Source organism: Neodiprion fabricii, chromosome 5 (genome assembly GCF_021155785.1).
Source record: "Neodiprion fabricii isolate iyNeoFabr1 chromosome 5, iyNeoFabr1.1, whole genome shotgun sequence".
In the NCBI taxonomy this organism is placed as follows: Eukaryota; Metazoa; Arthropoda; class Insecta; order Hymenoptera; family Diprionidae; genus Neodiprion; species Neodiprion fabricii.
Genome location: NC_060243.1, coordinates 35,162,214 through 35,183,228, shown reverse-complemented (window position 1 = coordinate 35,183,228; position 21,015 = coordinate 35,162,214). Strand labels below are relative to the sequence as shown.

Genomic DNA, 21,015 nt, shown 5'->3' with positions numbered 1-21,015 from the left:
TGGATATTTTAACAAGCCCTCCACCTGATAAGCCAAAGATTTTTGCACGATATTTGTTTCGGTTCCGATTATGCCACTTCGTATGATTATTAATTTCATTATTTGTATAGTAATTTATTATGTGATTATTTTATCGAATTCACAAGATTAATCATGTAATGAATTAAATGCTGATTTTTTTCAAAACATTTTATAATTTGACGCGAAAGGCCTTTCAGTTCCGGTGTCTTCACGGTCTTGGAACATTCTTGAGGAATAGATTCTGATAAAAGCACAAAAACAATCAACATTGACGAAATTTTACATCGTGTGAATTGTGAAATATGCGTGCGTCACTAATGTCGATTAAAATCTGAGCCTAGACATCTTTTATCAAAAAAAAGTAGGAGTGCATTTCTCCATGCAATCCCAAACAAATAGACACCAAAACATCTGTGAAACGTCTGAAAACTCTGATTACCATGACTCCGAGTTGAATTCTCCAATCATGGAAAATCATCGATTGTAACAATTTCGTAGTAACTCATTACCGCGTTTTCATGCCCTTTTTTTTTAAATATAAGTTGCCTAGGCTTAGATTTTAATCGACCTAAGCGACACACCAACATTTCACGATTCACACGCCATGAAATTTTGTCGATTTCGATTGATTTTATGAGATTCTATTCCTCACGGAACATCCAAGGCCGCAAAGGAAACGATTGGGATGCATAGTTTTTGTAATATTGGGAAAAAATTCTGGGGAACAGTAATTTTTTTGAAGCCTGGCGAACTTCGGTACAGGAGTCCCCTACCGCTACCGACTCAATTAACTTTGGCGTGGAGGTAAATGTAGGGCATGGCAGTTACCGCCGCCCAGTCGTGCTCCTTTCCATGCTTGAAAAGAATAATACCCATGGCTGGCTGCTTTGGCAATTTTCAGTCGACGCTGAACCACAAGAGCACCTAAAGAGGCATCACTGATACCTGACACCGATTATGATCTAAAAACTGCGTCGATAAGTTGAGGGCACTACACTTAACTTCGATTCTTCCGTGCTGTAAACGTAAAATTATTATTTCTCCTATCACGGATCCGCATGTATATCAGTAAAAAATATGTAATTCGATCGACTAACAGAAGATCGATCAAGAATTTTGCTTCACTAAAGTCCCACGTGGGTAAGAACTTTGGCAAGAATTAAGATAGTTGAATGTATGTACGCACGTACATACCTTAGAGCATTATATGCATACAACTGTAAGCGGAGGTTTTATACATGTATATTTAACCGATTTTCAAAGAACTAATATAAATTTGAAATACGAAGCTTAACAGGTTGTCCAGCAACCGGGTAATTTAGGTTCAGGACCAATCCTCAATTTTTAAAAAGTCAAAAACCGTGCAGAACAAAGAGCCAACTAATTGTAAGTTTCTTTACAATGAACTTGACACATTTGAGTGTAAGAAATCTACATATCCTACTATTAATGCGGTAGATTCGTAATAGCAAATTCAATGTGTAAAAAATTAATCTTCAAATTCGACAAGTGCGCCGTGATGACATCTGCAAATATTCTTAAGGATGTGCCTTGGTCGTTTTCCACGTTGACGTATATATCTCGAAATAACGATATCTACGTATCTTGTAGGCGAAAAGGGCTTAACAGTTCCATTCTATACAAAATTCTGAATAAAAACACTGCAATGTATTTTCATTCAATGTATACTGAAACGCATATTGTTTTATCCTTCATTACTTTTGGCGTGTATACCTTATTCGAAATCTTAATATGGATACTAAATTTTTTCGGCCAAACAAGTTTCTCTTTTTGCGTTCGTTAAATCAATTTACAAAAATTTAGGTAAATTAAAAGTGGCGACATTTCGAGATTGTTGGGTTTGAGACGAAATGATTTATATGCAAAGGTCATTTTCTTAAAGATAATTCTATTACACTGGACCTGTGTTTCAGGATAATTAATACGGTAACGAAAATTTTGCCGAAATAAATTTCTTCATTTTTCCTGCTAACAATTTCAGTATTTCCAGACAGTTTGCCACCATACTTACGTAATATTGGACCTTTTACGACCAATATCGTTAAAAAATTTTATGCGAAGGTGGGTGCGAGAAGACATGAAAATTAAATGATATTCCCAAAATCGAATTTGGCCGAATTTATTACGCACAGTTGGAATAATAAAAATTTTACGTTGAACCGTTTGATCGAGATCAGTACGCGTTCAATTCAGATTTCGTTTCAAAGTCGGAGGTTCTTCACTTTTACGAAATGTCTGAAGATTGCTTCGATTTTTCTCTGCGGAATATAAGTTCCTGAAATTTCCCAAAATTCTAAATTATTGGTGACCCTGCGAAATGAAACTACTAATTACAAGTTTTAATATTATTGAATTGATGTACATACATACGTATGTACGTATGTATAGCATATGTAAACACGTATTATACGTAGTCAATTATTTACAATATTGAAATCATGTAGTTGATATCGCAATTATTTCCAGATTACGTTAAATCAATATGCAACTATGCGAGGCACGAACTGATACTTGCTTTGAGTCTAACAAACTCGTGTATAAAGGGTATTATAGGGAGTCTACATAAATATTTGCTCGAGAAATGATTTACACGAACCCCGCATATCATCATTCTGGCTAAATTATTGCAGTATGATGATAATTCTAGAATCCTACCAATCCATACATAAAATTTCCATAAAGTGAGAATGATTAACTTGGAAGGATTGGTTACGAGTGATAGAGCGCAATGAATAAACAATGGCAAAGGTAGTCGAGATAATCGAATTATAACATTGTCCATGATGATGAAGATAATGATGATGATAATGACGACGACGATGATAATAACAACAACAAGAACAGTAATGATGTTAATAGTAATAATAACAATAATTAATAATATTAATGACAATTTAAAAAAATACCATAATAAACGTAGTGATGGATGATAAGGTGATCTACTTCGAGCGCGTGTGTGTTGTGTGTAGAGAGTAAAAAATATGTCAAGTCGATTCTATTCCGTTTGCAAATCATCCTAATTACAGTTTATAGACACGACTGAATTTAATGTATTTACTGGACACCAAAGAGAGTTCTACTGATAAAATATACTGGAACTGTAATATTTTAGCAGATAAACTTTTATGACAAATATAAGGTAAACTTGGATTGCAAGTGAAGCTGTATGCGCAAAACTCTTATATTTGTTTCTTTGGTATCCAGGATACATATTCAGGTTATAGCGGCCCAAGACAGTGAGGATGAAGGGGGAAGGCGGGGGGGGGGGGGGGGGGGGTGGGTGGAAGAAGGAACTGATTCCTCTTCTCGATGATGCCGCATTTCTCGATGTACCAGGCATCAGTTTATTGTGGACGGCGGCGCCGCATAACGAGGTCTTAGATCCGAATCACCATCGCACATATACCGCCCTGGAAATCGTTGGCCCATGTTATTTGCAAGTTTTTTTTCATCATTTTCTCTATCGCTTGATAAAACATGTCAGGTGACTTACCGGAGACAAATCTCCGCTTCACTAAACTAAGCCTATACCCAACACCGACGAGTTCAAACTCAACCCCTGATAGAGTAGTGCCTTCACAATTGAATTGCGTGAATATTGTTCCCTGTGATCCTGGCCCTTGATCCAGCTCGATCCTTGCTTTAAGAGATCCGACACCACCACCTTCGCTATGCTGCGAGAGTTCGGTGAATTTCCACAATATTCGATTAGAATCAGGAAGCCACTGAGCGAGCGGCTTACTGTGCAGGCTCTTGAAACCTCCATCGATCAGTGAAGCAATGTGAACATTCAGAAGCGGGCTTGGTAATGCCATTGCACGACTGTTGTACTTGTAATCAATCTATGGATGAGATGAAGCTGATTATGAACAGATCACGGTCTCTAAAATCGTCAGTAATCTGTATTCGTAGCTATATACTTTCAAATCAGTATGTGTTGTTTCGCATTTCCAATATGCAACGAGTTGAAAGGGGCATGATCCTGCACCATCCTTGTTCTTTATTTGATACTTGAGTATATCCACATTAAAATAGGAAGCTGAAGGATTTTGTTCCGCCTGCCGTCGGAGCAGGGTGGTTAAGGCACTCATATTGAAGTCGAATACCGTACTGTCAGCTGTTGCTTGCGTGGCATCCCTTTAACGAATATACAAATTGATGAGAAATATTGTTGTTCAATAAAGGATTCTTTTGTACTGTCAAGACTTACAAGCTGATCAGCTGACTGTTTGGCAGTAACCTTTCGAGTCTGTTGCTATTTTTAACACGAAAAATTAGCTTAGCAGGATTTGGATTATTAGCCAAAACGGCAACGATGCCAGCTGGAAAGGATAGCATCATATCTCCGCTGAGCTTCACCTGACATCGAGTTTCATCTGTGCCCCGAAAGTACGAGTGAACTATTTCATGGAACGCGACGGCTAAAGGTATTGTATCAGCCAGACCAATTGTTAGGGGCGAGGGTCCCCTCGATGATCCGACCGCCACGCCAGACGTTCGAAACTCCAGACTGGCCACACTGTCGGCTCGAGATAACGTTGCCGGTGAAACTCGACCACGGGACGTTGCCGTACTCACCCCGTCTCCTCGTCTCGAAGGTGGCCTTGGAATCGCTATAGAGGAGGCACTAGGCGACTGCTTCGGCGGTAGAGCCACAGTGATTTCCCCTACCTCGGAAAACAGATCACTGTCTGAAATATTGAAAGTACTCTTAGCGAAGAGTGTTGATAACATCTTGCATCGTTAATTTTTCATCTGCATGCGTGACCCACCCACTGCACAAATTCTCCCGACTTTGCCATATTCTACCTTCCTCTGTCTTCAAAAATCAAGATCTGAGTTTACCTTGGAATCGTGGGTTGGGGTGAGCTGTGGCTGGGGCATGCGTATGTAGCGAGGGTTGAGAAATTGTGGGCGGAGAGGATAGAGGTGGCGGGCTTTGAAGTGGTGCGTAAGGGTGACCGCTTGTCGGCGTTGAGGCACTGGACGGTGTACTGTTGGGATTGAAGAGGTTCAAGCCAAGAAGGTCAGAGCTGGGCTTTCCTCCGAGCTGCTGAGAGACGGACTGTGACCTCTTCATGTGGTGATCCGTATCGGCGTTGGACCCTCTACGACCCTGGTTCAGTGTCACATTTTCATTGGAGTTGCGAGGGTAAACAGTACAAGTGCATGATATCAATAAGGTGAAAGAGAAGGGTACTCTAACTTACCATAATTGTGCCTACAGGAGACAAAGAGAGGTTTTCCACTGTTGCTCGGAGCTCGTCGACACTAGCACTCATCGGAGCACTACCGTTGCTCAATGGTTTGATTTCAACGCGAATTTTACGCTCCCTTTCATCCTCGGAGTCACTGTCCGAGCTTGAGTAAAATCCTCTTTCGTTTTCCCAAGGATCAACCTTCGGCTTTATACAGAATCCGTCTTCGTCGACCTCAGGTGTCGGTGTTCCAGACTTACGACCGTCGTCTTTCTCCTCCCTTAAATAGTCATGTAACGTGAAAATTTGCCTCCTTGACCTTTCAGTAGATAAATTCTTCGGCAGCCCCAGTGCAATCATTTTATACTCTCAACTGTTTGCATGATAAGAAATGTGGCAAACTGTACAAGTCGTTTCCTCAGATTGTGGCAGTAAAAAGCCTACACAAATCCAAGGTATGGTATGGTTTGCAAAAGACCAGATGTCATCAGTCCAAATAACTTTAATTACATTCGGGACAACATTGCGTGCACTAGGTCTGCCGAGCATGCATATACTGACGGGTCGGACTTCTCTTCTTTGTTGCTGCTAGTCTCCACTGTGTCCTTTTTCTTCTTCGCCTTTTTCTCTTTTCGTTTTTCTCTCCTACTTCGCAGGAACCCTGTAGATGGTTAAGGTTGGTCACTGTGACTGTGGTAAAATTTGATACAGATAGGAAAGGTGGACGTTTGTGAATACGATCAAATAGGGAATAAGAGTAACCGATAAGATAAGCAATCAATATGTATCTGTTGAATTTCTTAACAATTTACACATATCTGTCCCAATCGTGATCACTAACGCCTCCTCTTCAGATTTCCCACTGTGCCGAGTATATCAAGTTTGTCTGAAATAATTGACAATTCTTCATTTGCTCGCCACAACTGCAGTGTGGTTTATGTATAAGATAGACCATGTACACGTTTATTGCCATTAGGCATATGCGGATAACCGAATCAAGTATCGGACCTGGGTGAACGTCGACTCAATCAGTCAGTAATACTGAAAAGGTAAATGCACCGGATTCAACTGTGGTTCTTGTGGCTAGTGCACGTTAGCCAAGCTCGTGTGAGGTTGGCCATCTGGCCGATACCGATGTTACCACCGTGTGGCACCTTCCTCTTAACAAGGCGTGCCACCATGTGGTGCTGGGGACCAGTGTTGTTGGACTGTGCCGAGTTGCACAGTGACAAATTCAGATATATCATACGGTTCATATCCGTTTAACACTGCGAAATTCACTCAGTCCAGAAACCAAACACAAGTATCACGAGATTCTGCGGCAGTATCAAGCGAATACAGCCGGTCAAAATGGTGGTTCACCTCCAGAGGTGGATGGATACCTAATGATTCGAGGCCACCGGTGTCGTCCTATGCCATCTATTCAAATGGCATAGCAGGTGACATGGGAGGCTTTCAATCGGCCAGAATCCACTTCGGGAGGTATACTTCAGATGCGCTTGCATATATGTATTAAAGTAAAGTCGAATTCCTGGGGATTGGGAAAAATTTGAATACCCGCACATGCCTAACTGCTTTACTTTAATTAGACTACAATGGTAGCTAAGGGCTAAGGTAAAGAGAGATTTACTTTCCAAGTGTAAAAATTGTAGTACAAAGTAAAATCAGAGCGAGTGCCCATAGTAGAGTAGGTAATAAATGTATAATTAATGCTGTACATAGCGGCATGTGCATCACGACAGCTACACTAGGTCTGCGTGTCCACAATGGCATGCAAATAGATTTTGTGTTCAGTAGGTGTACGTGCATTTTCATGACTCCTACAAGCGACTTGCTGAATTTGACAAGACCCCCCACAGAATGGCGCAAAACCGCTTCATGTCGGGTCAGACTTGTTACCCTGCCACTAGCATAAAATGAAGTCTGAATATTGATACTTGAGATGAAATGACTTGACTAAAAAATTCATACAATACAGAAACACAAGATAAAAAAATAATAGTAGCATAAAGTTAGCTCTCAGTAAGACAATAAACGCATGTACACACAAACAAGAGACAACTACTTGTTGAACCCAAAACGTGAAACAAATACATCCAAACAATTTGTTTGCTTCAATTTCACAAGGCGAGCAAGGACCTTTGTAGTAGTTAGTTCATATGGTTTAATTACTAAAGTAAAATGTCAGAACTGATGTAAACAAGCCGAGGATGGTATGGTTTTTCTTTGACCTCACACGCAAGTAAAGTTTTTCTTCCACCTCACACAAATTTTTAGGATAGTGTAATGTATATGTTGTACTGTTTAAGGAACCACCGCCACCACTGAATCGAATACCCAGCAAGTTCAACGACTATAAAAATTGTTTTTCTAACAACTTCTAGTGTTGATAAAATTAAAACAAAAAAAAAAAAAAATTGAGCCTAGGTAATTGTACAGTATTTTACGATGAGCAATTTAAGGCAATAACGACGCGTGAACCGACGTGAGAACATAATACTAGTGATAGAAATGATAAGTTGGAAAGTATATATTTGAATTGTCAACGTGGATGCGATACGCGTGTCTGAACTACAACTTCACGTCACTTGGAAAATAAATAGTTGAAATCACAATGGGGGCCATGCATTGATTATTTTATGAGGAACGGCTCACCTGAAGCCACGGCAACGTTGCCCCACCCCGTCTCCTTGACGCTATCCAAGTCCAATTCCCAATTCTATGCAACGTTTACTGTCTTAATTGCTACAGCACAGATAAATTCTAAACACTTCTTGTGTATTAATATATACGGACCTATACCCATCAATTTCCGTGGAATGCAAACTTTTGTTCTTGTGTTATTGGTATATCGCATTGCAACCGAAATACTTTGACAAAGTAATGTCGTCTTTGTACAGCAACACCCAAACGATTGTTAGAAAAACAATTGGCACGTGTTGTCTGAAGGAAAGTACGAAGAAGTTAGTAGCACAAATCTATAGTTATCGAATGGATCAAGTTTCCTATCACGTTTTTCTTCTCAAATTACGCTACCTTCTGATGGTTAATTATGTATTTTTCCGTGTCAAGATTATGAGGATTTGTTACGTACAACTATAATTGATAAGTATTGCCCTTTACTCGGACAATTTTGTACCTGCCGCTTCTTATTTCCTACAGGTAATATGTGCAGAATAGCAAAAATGAATGTATAAATATCACCACAACCAGGAGAAAATTTGAAAGCAATCGTGGTTTGGCTTGTACTGATCTAGGTATGAGCTTCCTCATCTAAAAGTTTGAAAGCAGTGCATATAGCTACAAACTGAGAAATTATTTAACACGCGAGTAATTCCATATAAATTCGCAAAACATCTTTCAAATCGTTCAACTTTTCAATTCTGTGACAACTTGGGTGCAAGTTTCACAAGAGACAATATGTCAGGATATCTTAAGAACCCGGCAATGCAGACGATATTGTTTTTCAGACTCTAAAAACCTTGACGGGAAAGGAATCGAGAATAACCCTTTTTAAAACCCGAATGTCAAATATACCGATGGGATGAAAACTTCAATACCATCAAACTAAATGCTTGTTCAGGTTTATCCCGTGAACAGGTTCGGGGATGTACAATCTGAATCTCACAAGAAGCTATAATTCTTATTTTTTTCCCCCTCAAATCTCTGTCTTGTACCGCTTCGAATGTATCGACATTAAATTTTTTTGTAAAGGCATGTAATACAATTTATTGAGTGTGATTCGATCTGGAATTACTCCAAGAGTGGTGCACGGCATGCACACCACTTTCATGTTTAAACGCAGGCAAGTTTGTTAAGAGACAACAATAATAGATTACTGTGAAAATGAAGGAATTAATTGTGCGTGTCGATAGTAAGAGGAACTTGGAGTGCATCAGATTTGAAGTACAGGGTGTCGAGCGACTGACCAAATTCCCTGTGAATAACAAGTTTCTGAGATCTGAGTTAAAATTTTTCCTTCATTTAAAATATTGTTTTGGCTGCTCGAATGACTGGATTGTGTCATGAACATAAGTAAACAGAGTCCTAACTGCGTTGAATGAATGTGCTATATTTCCCTGAGCCATCAGTTCGTAAAGAAAATCTGTAATCGCTGGTAAATGAATATTCGGCGTACCGAATGAAATATTGTGGATAAAATGTATTAAGGTCTTATTGAACGTATATTTCCAAGCAAAAGTGAGTCTCGGTGAGAATATTGAACACTTTGTTAGCGATATAAATCTGAAAAAAATCAATCATAACACAGTCGATAAGATAATTCGTTTTGAGTAACAACAATGCCAAAAATTTGTTAATAAATTGTTTAAACAAAAATTTGTTCAATAAATCTCTAGTGAAATTTGTTTTATTTCATGTAGAATGAATTCACGGATTTTTCTGAATATCTATAAAATTTTTTGAAATTTCTTTTTTCAACTTTGAAAAATGGTTCAAAAGTCCTGAACTTTTGGATAGGTTTTCGTAAATGGTTATACATTAAACTCAAGAAGTTTTAGAGGCATGGAACGAATAGTTTTATAAATAGTGTTAAAAAATTTTGGAAAAGGCAATTATTCAAAATCGCCCAGAATTCCAGAAAAGTTCATAGGTATTCAGAAATATCAATGAATTCATTCGATATGAAATAAAACAAATTTTCGTTTAAACAATTTATCAACGAATTTTTGGCATTATTATTACTCAAAACGAATTAACTTATTGATTCGCTTATGACTAGTTTTTTCAGCTTTTTATCTCATGCAGTGTTTAACATTCTCACAAAGACCCACTTTTGGTGGGGAATATCAGTCCAATAATACCTCAACGTTGTGAGAGCAAACGATTGTATCAAATGGATGAAAACTTTGGATATGTCAAAAGTTACACAAAATCCTCTGAAATTTACACAGAATCCATATTTCATATGTCCAAGTTGTTTCCAATAGCGATATGTTCCGTAAATATTCACTCTCAATCAAAATAAAAGACAACGTTTAGTACGAAAACAGAGATATCACTCGATGTGGAATCACCCATTCATTTTGGCAGCATTGGAATTTCTGCAATTACCGGATTCTTATGTTCATCGAAAAATATCACAATTTCGACCCAACTTCGAAAACGATTGCTCAGTATATAATCTCGTGTACGACTGGCTTCGTCGTGCAGTGACAACATAAATTGTGTGAGATATGTAACAAAAAGCGGCATATTTTTTTACAATTTTTTCTCTTGGCTTGTTATAAGGTAAGTAAACTATTCTCGATAAAAAGTAGCACTGGCGAATGATTAGCAAGTGTACTACGATAGGCCGAGAACCACTCCAACTTCCTCTCAAGGATGGTTTTATTCTATCCTCCAGATAAACAGCTTAACCAGCAATCGAAGTACAATCAAGCATTGACCTGAAATCATTTTGCTCATACAACAGACGCGCATAGAGGAATATCAGAATTGAGCGGATTACGAAATAAATTTATAGTTGGAAATAAATTTCACAAAATTGAATTTCCACTTTCGAATTTCGTTAATTAGAGACCAAAGAATGAAGAAGGTAAGAGCAAAGTCTGGTGACAGTATGCACACCAGAAATGAGAGTTAGGTAACAACACAATGTTAAGCAGTTACATTTGGATCCTCTTAGAGGGTTCCTGGAGATGCTGGAAGGTGATACTGTGGAAGATGGATTGTTCCGCTGAAAATTGGCCAGGGCTGTACCGACAGACCCTGCATTCTTCTGTCGTTCTGAAACAATACTCGTCGCTTTCAGCGCTACTTCATTGAGCTTAAGGCGTAAGCCTCAAACTTCAGATGTTTCCTGTATATAGTACAGCAATTGTACTCTTATTGAAAATAGATCTGTTGCTGGATTGCAATTAATGAATTAAAATATTGTTAGCGCCAGTTTCAGTCACCGGTTAAAGAATGTTGGAGAAGCGTCACGATGTAACGGCAATCGCGATCGCATATAAGCTTAACGTGCAGAGCACGCGATTGCAAAAAAATTTTACATCTAGCAATGGTCAACGCATTCGTGATTATGTGCTTCATTATTCAACTAAATTCCTAGCGTGATGAGTATTGTAATTAAGTATTGAAGTGAGCTATCATACCTATTTACTCTGTACTCACGCTACTGAGGTAGGATCAAACCTGCTTCAAAAATAATTCATACATTCACTGTTTGCACAGTCGCTTTTCACGAAGTGAGAAGCATATATTTATCCCTACTTTGCTGCTCGATATTGAGGCAGGCTTGACATGAAAAAAAAGATATGTTGATATAAAACATAAAAGTGTAATACCGGCTTGGATCCATGTAAAGAACCTACCCTGGGAGTTGGACATGAAAAGATTAAGGAGTGAAGTGGTGCGACGCGACGCCTTGGTCGGTGGCTGTAGTTCTTGTTCTTGTTCCTGGTGCAGTTGCCGTTCTATTTCGTGTTCCATATTTTTCGTATTTTCCTTATTTTTTTCAGGACTTACGCGATCCTTTCCTCCCACCAAATTACCTTGCCCCTTAACTCCCCAACTTTTTGTTGAATTTAGTTTTTTACCAGCAACCCCTGTTTCACCATTAGTGGCCTTGGAGACATCCGTACTACATTCCTGTTGGGCTGGTTGTGTTGTAGTCGTCGCACTCAAGCTCAGCATTACCTCTTCGTACTCGATGACACCTATATGGATGGTACACAAATGGTAATCTAAATTAGTGTTGCGTCGATATATGTGAACAAAGCTCAATTTAAATCAATAGTCCAAAATGAACGTAGTTGCGTCAAATAAAGATACTCTACATTTTCTAAATGTTATAGTTTCTACCATATTTTTCAAGAGAAATGGCAATTTCTCACCTGGCTTCTCAAACCCTGTATATTTGCTTTGAACAAATTGTTCCAACAGTTTGTCCACGGTCATATCCAGACACTGTCTTTTGAAGTCTATATGAACTTGACCAACTTGCTCATGATTACTCTGCAGAACATCGGCGTAAGTGTTTAAAAATTCCTTCATATGCTTTAAATGAGTTTCCTCGATGTCTTGAAATCGCTAAAAATGAAACTTAATTTGTCAGTGACACAAATTAGGGACGGAGATTTCAGTTATTTGCTATTAGGCATCAATTGTTGTAGAAATATGTAACAGTGTGTATACCTTGCAGGCCTGAGTCATTTTGGACTCAAAATCATTGCGGATTGCATTATACTTTTCCACTAGTGCCTTGTAATCGTCTTGAGATTTCTTGAATTTTGCATCAGCTTTTTCCAGTTCTCGTTGACTGGCATTGTCTTTTCTCAATTTCTCCAACTCTAAACCTTTTTGGACACACATGTCCTTTGCCTTTTGTAATGTAACTGTTGTATTTTGGATACTTTGTACGACATCTAGAGTGCTAGATTCCTCTTCCTTCACCTAAACATTAAATTTTAGTATCGATCAATATAATTCAGTTAAGTAAAAGACAATTTGGATGTATAATTTTGAAAGTATCAGAACTGTATTCATTTGCAGGAGAACCTTGGCCTGAAAATTTGATAAATCGACCAACGGCAGTCTGGGGGCTGAACAGTGGGCGGCAATTGATAAGCTTCCACTGCAGAGATAAAAAAAATATGAACTGAACGGAGCAGAGACAAAAGGAAGGGCATTTGCTATGTTGCCAGATATTTTTTACTCGGGAAGTGACTCAATTGTTGAGAAAAAGCAGAAATCATGTCATGCTCCTAGCGTAGCTGCGCACCACTCTAAAATACTTTCCTTTACGGCGCAATGGAATATTGCACGCTGGATCAAAACAGCGATAATAAAATTATACAGCAAGGCCAATCGTTGATAATCTTGTGCACCGGGAGTAACACATTAGAGCGTCAAGTGATGTCATTCATTGAAAGATGATGTTTCAGTCATTGAATTATATGATGTAGATTGACACATTATGAGAACTTGTCTGTATAAAAGATGTACATAAGTTTTCCTTGCTGTGTATCTTTGTGGAATTATGGGTGACCATAAGCTATAAACATTACAATGTAAGTTGTGACATAGAGCGGTTAAATGAATCTACTGATATGAATTCAATAGTGTATCCATTACTTTCAAAACTAAAAAAAAATATTGGTCCCGACAAATAATCAATACATCAGTTTAGCTCTGAATTTGCGATATTAATGCAAGTCTCACCACTTTGTGCTTTTTATGAAGCTCATCTGAATATTTGGAAACATCTTTGATCAGCTCCCCAACTTTCTGTGCCATCTGTAAATGGAGGCCAGCTAATTTTTCAGCAGCACCTCGCAGTGCCGCCCAGACAGGGGCGAAAGTTCCATGACTGCCGCCACTGCCACTCGCCTGCTTGGCAACTTTGCTCAGAAGCTTGTAATTACTTTCTTCAATTGCTGATCTCTCACGCAGAAAGTCTGCCAGTTCTTTACTTGCGATCGCCCCATGCTTCATATTATGGTACAGTACATCAAACCCATTATTCTTTTCACCCTATGGATTTGGAGAAATTTCATTATTTTAACAACACATGATCTCTCGAATGTGCTTTTTAAGGACTAACAAGAATATACATCCCTTTGGCATATATACAATGTCATAAACAAAGAGGTAACAGTTATATCTTTGATAGAAAATTGCCGTCTACATGAAAGTCATATTTTCTAATGAGTTATTTTATCCTGGTTGCAGCGACAATAGGAACTATTTGATGAACGTTCATTGTGTACGTCAATTGTGAGACATTCCTGGGTAATAGGTACGTGGTGCAGTTAGTCACCATAAACTCTGAACAATAAAGAATATAGAACCTGCAATTAATTTGGATCACCTAGCTTATTGACCCTCGTCTATCAGTCGATATACTACTATTATTATACACTTTTATTTTGTTGCATTTCTTATACAATATATACTAGTATTGTTATATACTATATTATTATCTTATACAATTAAGAACCCCTAGGGAACATTTTGTGTGAGGCTTCCATATTGTAGCTAAAATCAAAACATTACCTGCACTAATTTTCATCATAATAAATGACGTAGAAAGGATGAATATTAGGAAACATCTTGGGTTTGTAATATTTTTGCAAAAAAATTCTTGTGCCCAACCTTACCTGACATCAATTGTTTAATTGCCAATGAAAGACACAGCCTAGAGAAGCAAAAGTAGAAGACAAAATGCTGAGACCTTTATAGTTTGATATAAGCTAAATGGGTAATTATGGAAATAACGTTGGTAAAGGGCTGAGTGTATAGGAATTCTTTCGTCTCATTGTACGCACGCTCATATATATCAGAATATTGCGTACATATGAAAGCTGAAACATGAACTGTATTACACCTAGGCTCGATTTGTCAATTCGGAATGACGTTAAGTAGCCTGGAGCAGTGACTCTCAGGCAAAAGTATGGAACCACCGTCGCGTTTATTGTGAATGGCATTTTATTTCAGTCAAGAGTCACTGTCTGAGACTACTCCCAAACACTTCGAATTAACAAATCGAATGAAACTCAAGTTGTAGGAGGAGGAAAGAGCAAGAGGAAGAGCAAAAGTAAGAAGAGCGAGCGGGAAAGATAGATAGAGGATTGGGCATTCGAGCCGCGCGTAGTATATCGCGTAACTCGACAGTCCCAACACAATTCGTAAGCCTGGCGTAAATCGCTAATGATCACTATCATAGGGACATGTTGACTACGTTTTCATCTATCTGTATGCTTCTGGTATTTACAACGTTCGTAACGTTAAGGAATTCATACGACGATGTTGTGATTCGGTCATTCTTGCAGGGCCCAAATAAACGTATGATGGTAGGTATAGTTAATAACGTATACACAGACGGGAAGAGCAGAGCGATAGGCGAAGAAATTCAAGACTGACGATAGGAAAGTGATTGACAGAAGGCTGAGATCGTCGAAAGTGCTGTCAAGTGGACAAGAAAACGGAAACAAAGAACAATGCATCTTCGCAGTGACGCGGTGGGAATCGACACATAACCTGATGGGCGGAGCGGAGGGCGAAAATTCTCGTTTACGTTTGCAAAAGCACAACCACTTACCCAGAAATAATCAGCAAAGTCCACGGTCATGGTGAGTGGATGTCAGGCCGTCATGTTATGCACTCTGAACCTCACTGTCGCCCACTTTCGCACCACGCTATGCTGCACTTCTTGCCACGCCTCTCGCCATCAACTGATGAACACTAAATGTAATTCAATTTGTGTTGCGCTCAGGATATGAATACAGTTAACCAGCCCCTGACCACCGACGATCCGCAGAACCGATAGAACCTCGCGTCACGACAGTCGACGATACACAACTACCAGACTCTGTCTCACAACGCCGACAACGTTAAACATTCTCTTTTTTCCAGTTTCTTTTTGGTTACAGAACTACAGCATTGGCAAAACTGACATATATTGCACGGTTAAACACAACTTTTCTGACAATGAGAGTCGTCCGTGAGACACCGTGTAGTAGTTGGAACACCCGATGCCGTAAACTGTGTCGCTCTGTGTCGCAGTTGGAAAACCCTTATTGTCAAGTTGCGTCAGTTGATGAGAGTGTCACCCGTATTCATAGTCCTTCCTCGAGGAACAAGGATTCCTTGTTCCTCATTTCACGTTTCATAGACCTTCCTCGACAGAATAAGGAGCCTTATTGGCCTCCTTCTTTCAAGGCAGGTCTGGAGCTTCCTTGAGGAAACCTTTCGGCATTGCGATTGGCTGTTTCGTTTCATGTAGCCAACGCTTGCGCTTGCGCTTGACGTCTATGCACTTATGACCCGTATGACGCGTCACAGCCAGTCTACAGGTTAACTTCTTTGAGGTTATACACTCTCATCACCGACGCAACTTGACAATAGGAGCTTTCCAGCAAGGAGACACAGTATGACACTGTGTTACACGGTCGAAACTGTGCCTTGGTACTTGTTGGTGCTTGAGTGGAACGCTTGAGGTTCTTAATTCAGTCACTATAGTCCGCTCATGCATTATACGAAAAATCTAGGAACATTGAGCGCTCCAGGAAAAAAAAACATTTGTGAAACGCGTGTGGATTATCATTGCATTTAATAAATAAATATAAACAATACCATGCGTCGAAAATAAAATCTCTAACTAAAAAATTGGCAGCAATGAATCCGACACAGTGTCCAACCATGCTCCGCAACTGTGTCCGACTGTGTCGTTCTGTGTCGTTGTTGGAAAGTACCCTGTTCGACACAGTGTCGCTCTGTGTCGCTCTGTGTCGTTGCTGGAAAGCTCCCAATGAGAGCTAATCTATTCGAGTTAGATTTAAATATAGCCGAGTGGCGCTTCGATCAGCAGTTTTACCACCATAAGCAATCACATATCCTTAATATGTCTTCCTTCTGGAAGGGAGAGCCAAGTTGTGACTATGAAACGAGGACGCCTCTGAGATTCAAGAAAGCCTTCATCAAGGGTTCCTTTATCCTTGAGATAAGGAGCGACTATGAATACGGGTGTTAATGGAGGCGCACGATCTTCGATCTCAACGACTTGTGCGGTAATAGAACAAACTATTGAAAAAGAGTCCGTTAAGCGGGACACCCCCGCCATCATAAAACCGGCCGAGTTACAAGACCTGTATACACGACCGTGGTCTCGGCAAACAGCGAATTATAACGTGATTGTAACATAGGGTGAAAGGGGGAGAGCGTTGTACGGGTTTACACCGCAAGAGGCGCTTAAATCGCACCTTGACAATTCTTCTTACTTTGCCCCAAAAACTGGGCCAGCTTTTGAGCCAAGTGCTGCTCGAGTGTTGTCTCCTTCCTACTACTCCGTGATTACAACGTAAGGTTATCTGTGTATGAGTATCGGAAAGATTGGTTAGGATTCCGCCAAATAATAATAATAAGCCTTATGAATAACTCGTAGCGCCGCTCTTGTGGCCATAAGATGTACTTTTGTTTCGGACGTGAACTGACCAGCCCCCTGACACTCACCACTGCTCATATACTAAAAAATTGTACGCGGTTTGTCCCCGTTTTTTAATTCTTCTACGTGGCGCTAGTAGACTTCTGACACGCTCGCTGCCCTCGCTGACCGCGCGCAAGCTCGTCAGACAACTGCTAGCGTCACATTAAAATGTTGAATAATATCCGTCAAATACATTCGAAGAAAACATATGAACTGTCAAGCGCTACTATATAGAGTTCCGTTCGTTGCATAGAAAAATTATTATCTCCCTCCGACCGACAGAATTGAATTTCTTACGTGTTAATGAAATGGGAATTACAAAATCTCGATGTGGCACCTCTTAAAAAAATTGCACGGCGATTTCCTTTCACGAGGTCCAATATTATGTTATAAACTATGATTTCATGAAGCTGGAGATTAAAATATTTTTTTTTTGAGGCAGTCTAATATACATATACTATATATATACTATGTATATCCGTATATATACTATGTATGTCAGTATATATACTATATATATTATAATATATACTATATGTATATACACTATGTATATATACTATATATACTATACATATACTATGTATATCCGCGACATATATAATATGCTTGCATATTATATAGAATGTAACTCGTTCGACTTTTAAAATCGCGATATCTCAGAAATGATGATTCTTAGGAAAAAAAGTATTGAAACCATTTTTGTGGATAATTTTATGTTCTACAATTTTGGTCTGAACTATTTTTTTGATAAAATCAACCGCTAACGAGAAAAATCGAAAAAACCGAAAATTTTGACCTTTGACCTTGAATAAATTTTTTAGCACACATGGTATCGATGGGGACTTTTTTCTTTTTCTTTATAATGGTAAACCCAAGGTCTCTACCAAAATTCAGCTCTGTCGGAATTATTGTGTTTAGATCACTGTTTTTATGTCTAAATTTACCGGATTATTAGCTAAAGCACTGATCACAAAGTTTTCCTTAAGTTTTAGAGGGGCGTTAAATTGATTTTTTATGAATATTCTCTTAATTATTTTATTTTGGAGATTGACCAGATACTTAACTGAGTTTTCATATGCACCACCCCAAGCGATAATTCCATAATTAATTATGCCATCAAACAGACCATAATAAATTGTTTCCAACACTGAAGGTTGTAGGCAGTAATTCAACTTATAGTACATAAACAAGAAAAATTTTATTTTTTTTGCAAGTTCATTAGTATGAATATTCCATTTCAAGTGCTGATCGAAAAATATTCCACGGTATTTACAACTATCAACTCTATTTAGTTCTTACTTATTGATAAATAATTTGAATTTAGTAGGAATACTATCAGTATAGCTACCAAAAGTAATATAATTAGTTTTGTCAACATTTAGAGAGAGTTGATTACCCCTAAGCCTAAAAGTACACATATATTTTTTTTTTTACTCAATCCAATACGAAACGGTGATTGTCAGTTTTTTTGGATCGGGAGATAACCAACGAAGCTTCTCAAAATTTCGTGTGTATTTTAACTTACATTTAGACAGTACAAGAAAAATTTTTGGAGTTTACTCCTTAAGAAACGATTTGAGTTATGGGGCCCGGTACGGAAATTATATGAGGAGTGAAATCAAGTGTAACACGAAAACTTGAGGCGCTATAGAAAGAGACAAACATATATATTGAACGTGCAAAAGAATGAGATGGAATACATTACCCAGCGTATCCTATACTCGGGGTCTCCTCTTTGGGCGATGCTTCGTAGTCTCACTGTATAGTTCATTACCTCTGGTCTGAGAGTTGAATGTGTGCGTATGTTTGTACGTGTGTGTCGTGTGCCTGCGTATGAATTTATAAGACGTGACGTTATCACGTCAAAATATTTGAAAATATGGAAGAAATTGATTTAGATGATAACGAAGAAGAATCGGAAAAACACATGGATGCGGTTAATTGGTGAGCTTATCGTTTACATTTATGACTAATATAAATTTCAAATACGAACAACTAAATCTTTTATTTAGTGTTTTTATTATTTTTGATTAATTGCTTTAATATATTTTATATTTATATATTATTTTCATTACTTATATTAACCTAATATCGACTTGAATTTTGTACTCTGAGGTTTCTGGGGTCGCTGATTACGAATCTGCACTCAAAATTGGAAACTCAAGATGGCGGATTCAATATGGTGGACCAAAACGCAAAAAGTCGTTTGACAAGACCGAAAGTTGGTACCCGGGGGTTTCAGGGTCGCTGATTACGAATCCGCACTCAAAAGTTGGAAATTCAAGATGGCGGATCCAATATGCCGGACCAAAACGCAAAAAGTCGTTTGACAAGAGCGAAAGTTCGTACTCAGGGGTTTTCGAAGTCGATGATTATGATTCTGCACTCAAAAGTTGAAAATTCAAGATGGCGGATCCAAGATGGCGGACCAAACATGTACAAAGTCGTTTGCCGGGAACGAAAGTTGGTACTCAGGAGTTTTTGCGGTCACCTATTACGAATATGCACTCAAAATTTGTAAATTTTTGAAGTAATATAAATAATCCCAATAATTATAGATATATGTTTGTTTCTCTTATCATTTTGGAAGATGCGTTCATTTACCCTCTTTTTCTATTCGATATATATCATAATTATCATTCGTAAGGAGTAAACTCCAGTCGTGCGTTGGAGCTGACACACACACTTTTTTTTTATTAGCAAACAAGTGCCTTTTTCTTGGTCGAAAATTATTGTATATTATCAGTCAAATACTCGCCAATTACATATAAATCGATATTTTTTAGATCCCCTACGTCTTTCTCTAGCTGTAGAGATGTAGACTAACAATAAGTATTTTTTTTCTTTTATTTTTTCAAGATTAAAATTTGCACCAGTTACACTGCGTGCGACAGACTTCAACGTGTCTCGCGAGAATGGCTCCAGTGTCGCCATTTTTTAATATTTGTTGATAATAATTTTTTGTGTAATACTCAAATATATGCCTAATAACTTTCTGATATATTATACTTTTATTACCTCTCCTTTCATCTAAATGAAAAAAAAGAAATTTGTTAAAAAAGCGCTTTTCTTTTGTTCTTACAGTGGAGTTACCCGTTACAAGATAAAATTAAATGTACAATTTATAACCGTGAGCAAGAAAGAAGGTACGGAAGATGCAGCGGCGTAAGGAACCGGAATTATTTTATCGGCTAGTACGTATGTATGTATGTATACATACATCGATAGACGTCGGGCACGCCTGTAGGGTACGCTAGGTAACTATCCGCCAAAGTGGCGCCAGGTATGTCATGCATCTATACAGCAGGATCGTGTGCTGTGTTAGGCATAGGACAGCGCGTTGCGGCAGTATCGACCGGCGGCCGGACGCCTGCGCCTAAGCAATCTCCACCCGCGCGACGCGGACGCCGTCGGCGCATTTTACCGGAAAAAGACGGCAGTGTCTCCCTGGATACGTAGGACGTTGTGCTCGTGAATATTTCCTAGTCGAAGAGTAAGGATTCTCCTATCACGTTATAGGTGTGACACAGCGAGATCGTTAGATAATTTCACTCGAAAATTATACCGTCTTACGTTTGATTACTTTTACAATTCATTATAGAACACTTGTGCCATACTTGTAACTAGACGTAATTTGCCTGCTACTCTCTATTCCTCACGAGCGAAAGAAGTGTGTAGCGAGTGATTACGGGGTGAAAGTGGGAGGAAGGAGCAGAAAAAGAGAGCAAGCAAGAGAGAGAGAGAGAGAGAGAGAGAGAGAGAGGGAGAGAGAGAGAGAGAGAAAGAGAGAGGGAGGGAGAGAGAGAAAAAGAGAGAGAGAGAGAG

General features: G+C 38.8%; 2 protein-coding genes across 20 annotated transcripts in view; one reads left to right on the top strand and one right to left on the bottom strand.

Annotated features, from left to right (window-relative positions):
* Window positions 1–1,910: 1,910 nt before the first annotated feature.
* LOC124182335 (F-BAR domain only protein 2) lies at window positions 1,911–15,662 on the bottom strand. 8 transcript variants are annotated; one of them, XM_046569451.1, is made up of 12 exons: window positions 15,304–15,662; window positions 13,425–13,736; window positions 12,399–12,656; window positions 12,098–12,293; window positions 11,756–11,920; window positions 5,802–5,901; window positions 5,253–5,520; window positions 4,888–5,158; window positions 4,253–4,733; window positions 3,963–4,179; window positions 3,536–3,884; window positions 1,911–3,452 (listed from the first exon to the last, which is right to left on the bottom strand). In XM_046569451.1, exons 1-12 carry the CDS (start codon window positions 15,331–15,333, stop codon window positions 3,382–3,384), a joined length of 2,718 nt encoding a protein of 905 aa, XP_046425407.1. In that variant the 5' UTR covers window positions 15,334–15,662; the 3' UTR covers window positions 1,911–3,381. The 8 variants fall into 8 exon arrangements, with proteins under 8 accessions (XP_046425407.1, XP_046425408.1, XP_046425410.1 ...); XM_046569452.1 differs by having other exon boundaries at window positions 5,811–5,901; XM_046569454.1 differs by having other exon boundaries at window positions 5,811–5,901; window positions 11,801–11,920; window positions 15,304–15,659.
* A 4,925-nt stretch (window positions 15,663–20,587) lies between these two features.
* The window catches only part of LOC124182166, a 31,109-nt gene continuing 30,681 nt past the window's right edge, over window positions 20,588–21,015 (top strand). For 9 of the 12 annotated variants that reach the window (XM_046569085.1, XM_046569079.1, XM_046569077.1 and 6 more), the window contains exon 1: window positions 20,588–20,683. The gene's annotated coding sequence lies outside the window, so the exon portion shown is untranslated. Of the gene's footprint in view, window positions 20,710–21,015 lie in introns of all 12 variants that reach the window. The other 3 variants (XM_046569074.1, XM_046569075.1, XM_046569076.1) reach the window with 3 other exon arrangements.